Here is a 5690-nt window from a genome sequence, read left to right on the forward strand (position 1 = left end):
CTTCTCTTCGCCCGAGGAAGCTACGAAAGCTGTCACTGAGATGAACGGGCGGATTGTCAGCACAAAGCCCCTGTATGTGGCCTTGGCTCAACGTAAGGAGGAACGCAAAGCGCATCTGACCAACCAGTACATGCAGCGACTGGCGACCATGCGGGCTATACCCAACCCCTTGCTTGGCTCGTTTCAGCACCTGGCACACTCTGGGTACTTCATGCCAACTGTGCCACAGGTAAGGGGGCCAGAGAGATGCTGCTATCCTGTGCCAGCGTTCTGAAACAACGCAATACTGTGCCTGCTGCTGCTGCTGCAATGGTTATGTTAACAGGACTAATATTCCAGAGATTGTAAACTCAAATCCCACCATGGTAGCTTGAGTACCTAAATTAGTCGGAAATAAAATACAATCAGTAAAAAGGACGGTGAAGCTGTTGGATTGGTATAAAAATCCAACTCGTACCCTCCTATTATTATCCTCCTTGGGGAAGGAAACCTGCCATCATTGCCTGGTCTGGGATATATGTGACTCCAGTCCCATACCCATGCGCTTGACTCTTACCTGCCTTCTGAACTAGCCGCTCAGTTGTATCAAACCTGCTATCAGCGGTTAAAGGAGAAGGTGGCTTATGGCCACATCAGGATGACCAGGGGTGGGCATGAAATGCCCAGTTTGCCAGTGATGCCCATATCCTCAGAACTAATTTTTTTTTAAAAAATGCTTTCACCACCAGCTGCTGCAGCATTGGGCATGTTTTAATGATTAGTGACCAGATTAAAAACACTCTTTAAAAACGGACGAAAGCAAAATATGGAGCTGTGCTTGAGCGGCAGGGCTCAGAATTGTAACAAGTGACATTTTCCTGGTCTGTTTCTAATCTCTGGTTCTTGCCAAGCTGTGAGGTAAGAGAGGGTGGCTTGTGAGAACAGGAGTGCAACCTTATTGGTTATTTTTGCTAATGAGTAAATGGAGCCATGGACTTGCTGTTTGTAGTAAACATTTACAATTCCTAGAGCACTGAAATAGCCTTAGTCAAATTCCGGAATAACTGCGTACATGTGCACCATCTGCACTTACCTTCCTCAACCTCTGGCACAGTGAATGACCCAATGTCTCCCCTCTTGTCCAAAGCAGTAAACCTGCCCTCACTTGATTCTGCTCTTGCCCTATCCAATTGTAGCCAGAAAATCACGAGCAGTGGACTCCTGTTCCCAACCTTGCACCTGGAATGCCTTAAGAATCTATTCCTGACTCCCTCCTCCGCCTCTTGGAATTATTATCCACCAGCATTGGGTCATATTCCGTGTGTATTCTGATCACACCCAGTCTGCACCCCCCCTCTCCCCATCTCTGCTGACATCCACTCTCCGATCAGGCAATTAATTATTGAGAAGACTATAGGCATCATCTTCAGCTCCCATCACCAACTGCACCCCTCTCTTTCCTTGGTCTCTATATCAGACTGAACCAGACTGTTCACAGCCTTAGCATCTTGTTTAACCTGAGCTAAGTTTCCCATGCCAAAAGCTGCCTACTTCTACCTTCATGATATCACCCGCTTCCTCCACACTCAGCAATTTGCTTCTGAAACCTCCAGACTGAACTCCTCCGATGTCCTCCTGACCGGACTCCCATCCTCTAAATTCAGCTCATCCAAAATTCTGCTGCTGTATCCCAACCTGATCCAAGTGCCATTCACCCATTTCACCACCCACCCCGACCTCCCCCTCAACCAGGTTGACTCTGTTCCACCAATGTCTGAAACTTAAATTTTTAACCAGTATTTAAATCCCTCTTTGGCCATACCTCTCCCTACCACACGGTAGCACTGCTACTGACAGAGCTGCTAGACTGGGTCTGCGGCAGGTGGTGATGGAACCAACAAGAGGGAATAACATACTTGACCTCATCCTCACCAACCTGCCTGCCGCAGATGCATCTGTCCATGAGAGTATCGGTGGGAGTGACCACCGTACGGTCATTGTGGAGACAAAGTCCCACCTTCACATTGAGGATACCCTCCATCGTGTTGTGTGGCACTACCACCTTGCTAAATGGGATAGGTTTTGAATAGATTTAGCAACTCGACTGGGCATCCATGAGGCGCTGTGGGCCATCAGCAGCAGCAGAATTTTACTTGAATACACTCTGTAGCCTCATGGCCCAACATGTCCCCCACTCTACCATTACCATCAAGCCAGGGGATCAACCCTGGTTCAATGAAGAGTGCAGGAGGGCATGCCAGGAGCAGCACCAGGCATACCTAAAAATGAGGTATATAACATGACTACTTGCGTGCCAAGCAGCATAAGCCACAAGCGATAAACAGAGTTAAGCCATCCCATTACCAATGGATCATATCTAAGCTCTGCAATCCTCCATCAATGACCTTCCTTCCATCATAAAGACCGAAGTGGGGATGTTCACTGATGATTGCACAATGTTCAGCACCATTCGCGACTCCTCAGATACTGAAGCAGTCCATGTCCAAATGCAGCAAGACCTGGACAATATCCAGGCTTGGGCTGACAAGTGGCAAGTAACACTCGTGCCACACAAGTGCCAGGCAATGACCATCTCCAACAAGAGAATCTAACCATCTTGCCTTGACATTCAATGGCATTATCATTGCTGAATCCCCCACTATCAACATCCTGGGGGCTTTCCATTGACCAGAAACTGAACTGGACTAGCCACATAAATACTGTGGCTACAAGAGCAGGTCAGAAGCTAGGAATCCTGTGATGAGTAACTCACCTCCTGACTCCCCAAAGCCCATCCACCATCCACAAGGCACAAGTCAGGAGTGTGATGGAATACTCTCAACTTGCCTGGATGAGTGCAGCTCCAACAACACTCGAGAAGCTTGACACCATCCAGGACAAAGCAGCCCGCTTGATTGGCGCCACATCCACAAATATTCACTCCCTCTACCACCACTGAATAGTGGCAACAGTGTGTACCATCTACAAGATGCACTTCAGAAACTAAACCTCCTTAGGCAGCACCTTCCAAACCCATGACCACTACCACCTAGAAGGACAAGGGCAGCAGACGCATGGGAACATCACCACCTGGAAGTTCCCCTCCAAGTCACTCACCATCCTGACTTGGAAATATATCGCCGTTCCTTCACTGTCACTGGGTCAAAATCCTGGAACTCCCTCCCTAACAGCACTGTGGGTGTACCTACACCACATGGACTGCAGCGGTTCAAGAAGGCAGCTCACCACCACCTTCTCAAGGGCAGTTAGGGATGGGCAATACATCCTGGCCTTACCAGTGATGCCCACATCCCGTGAAAAATGTTGATTTTAAGTATTTTGGTCTCCGCAGGTTCAAAATCGAGCTGCGTATTATACCACATCTCCAGTGACTTCGATTAGACCAGCTCAAGCTCAACGCTGGACAGGTCAGCACATGAGGCCCCCAAGTAAGTGAAGGTTTAATCTCTCGGAAATATTTAGCAGGAAGACTAATTCGTATGGCAAATTACTGGGGGGAAATAAAGACTGAAATTGCCTAAAAACCATTTGATGTGGTTGCTTTCTCAGGAGCTCATTCAAGTGCCTTTGGTCTTGTCTAGCCTTTGAGTTAATCATAAATTGACCAATAGAGGGCAGCCTTCATCACAAAACTCTCCCGAGTGGTTTGTCCTGATCTATCTAAATATAACCTCTGGTGATTTTTTTTTTAATTGAATTTTTTACATTCATTCTCGATCCTTTTCTGTTTCAACACCAGGCTATCCATTTGTCTCATCCAGCAGATTGCAACCTACAGCATATATTAACTAAAGTGCAATTTTTGTGTGGGCACATTGTTACTCCAGCATGTAACACCCTGTCAATCATACTAAATAGACACAGTGGGGGTGAGGGGTGGGGTACAAGGTGTGGCTAATCCACTTCCATCAAACACATGTAGCCCCAGTGAAAACAGAATTACCTGGAAAAACTCAGCAGGTCTGGCAGCATCGGCGGAGAAGAAAAGAGTTGACGTTTCGAGTCCTCACGACCCTTCAACAGAACTGAGTATAGATAGGAGAGGGGTGAAATATAAGCTGGTTTAAGGTGGGGGGTCGTTGTAGGGACAAGCAAGCAGTGATAGGAGCAGATAATCAAAAGATGTCACAGACAAAGGAACAAAGAGGTGTTGAAGGTGGTATTATCTAAACGAATGTGCTAATTAATAGTGGATGGCAGGACACACAAGGTACAGCTCTAGTGGGGGGTGGGGTGGAAAGACTAACAGGGCATTAAAGATATAAATTTAAAAATAATGGAAATAGGTGGGAAAAGAAAAATCTATATAAATTATTGGAAAAAACAAAAGGGGAGGAAGAAACGGAAAGGGGGTGGGGATGGAGAAACAATATTACTCAGTTCTGTTGAAGGGTCATGAGGACTCGAAACGTCAACTCTTTTCTTCTCCGCCGATGCTGCCAGACCTGCTGAGTTTTTCCAGGTAATTCTGTTTTTGTTTTGGATTTCCAGCATCCGCAGTTTTTTGTTTTTATCCCCAATGAATGTCAGTCCATTGTTCTGAGACTCCTATTAGGGGGCTTAGTGTGGAACTCAAACCCATAACCTTCGTACTCCGAGAGGCTGAAATGTCACCCCTGACCTGAAACTCGTTTTGTAACTATTATATCAATCTACAGGGAATGTGCTTGTATATCTTTTAAAAAGTGATTGTGACCCCATAACTATGTAACTCAAATTTGTTGTAATAGGCCAATGTTTAAAAATTTACTGAAAGCCTTGCTACACAGCGCCAGCTACCAGCTAACAGATACACATTCAACTTGCCTATGTTGGGGGAGGAAGAGGTTGACTTTGGATCTATAATTCCCAAAGCTTTCCACCACTGGGAGTTTTCCTCACCAGCTCCTGTCTGGGTCTGTTGTAGACTTTATCGACAGATTGGTCAACAACTCCATCTTCATTGTATCATGTGACTCCTCCTGTGGACGGTCCAGTTAGAGGGACCTCGGGTCTTAGCGATTCGGGTTGACCTTTGATTTTGGTGGGAGGAGGAATGGGGAGCTCCTCCTCGCCCTGTGAGGATCAGGGGGTGAGATGGTGAACTCATTCAGCCAGCTCAGTCGATGTCCCAAAAATCTGGATCATGGCAAGATCCAGGAATCGTGCCTGCAATTTCCCTCCCCGTGTTCAGCCTTATTATCAATGGGAAACGATGGAATTTTGAGAGGCAGAATCCTCGCTTGTGCATTCGGGGTTCTGGAAAGTGGCCGATAGATGGGTTTGTTTGTAAGTTTGTTTGTAACTGTGCTGGACGTGCAACGTTAAGTGCATTTTTTGGGTTTTTTTTAGGATGGTAAAATCCAGTTGGTTGGTTTGCATTCTTAAACCAAGGGGTGTGTGTGTGCTTTTCATTTTACTTTATTATTTCAATTTTTATTTTCCCCAGCTCCCTACCAGAACATCCTACCCTCAGTGAGAGGGACCGCACCCAGAAGAGTAGCCACAGCCATCAGCACAGTGAGACAAGCATCCACACAGGTCCCTCAGCTCCCAACCAACACACAGAGAGTAGGTAAGTACCTGCCACAGTCGGTCAGTAACTTGGTTGCTGCAGACTAGGACACCTCCAGAGGGCGGGAGGTGGGGGGGACCAGAAGAAAACCTATACTTTAGCTATGGCGTCAGAAGGTGCTTTTATAATTCTGGCC

At 46.7% G+C, this 5690-nt stretch overlaps 1 protein-coding gene across 4 annotated transcripts in view; it reads left to right on the forward strand.

Annotated features, from left to right (window-relative positions):
• LOC144688361 (embryonic polyadenylate-binding protein-like) overlaps positions 1 to 5690 on the forward strand; it is a 40438-nt gene that overhangs the window by 16188 nt on the left and 18560 nt on the right. For all 4 annotated transcript variants that reach the window (XR_013578400.1, XM_078554825.1, XM_078554826.1 and 1 more), the window contains exons 8-10: positions 1 to 229; positions 3332 to 3428; positions 5429 to 5554. The exon at positions 1 to 229 is cut by the window's left edge and continues 44 nt beyond it. Coding sequence is in view for 3 of the 4 variants with exons in the window: in XM_078554825.1 (XP_078410951.1) it covers positions 1 to 229; positions 3332 to 3428; positions 5429 to 5554 (452 nt within the window). In the remaining variant the exon portion in view is untranslated. The remainder of the gene's footprint in view (positions 230 to 3331; positions 3429 to 5428; positions 5555 to 5690) is intronic.

This window comes from Cetorhinus maximus, chromosome 13 (genome assembly GCF_964194155.1).
Source record: "Cetorhinus maximus chromosome 13, sCetMax3.hap1.1, whole genome shotgun sequence".
Taxonomy (NCBI): domain Eukaryota; kingdom Metazoa; phylum Chordata; class Chondrichthyes; order Lamniformes; family Cetorhinidae; genus Cetorhinus; species Cetorhinus maximus.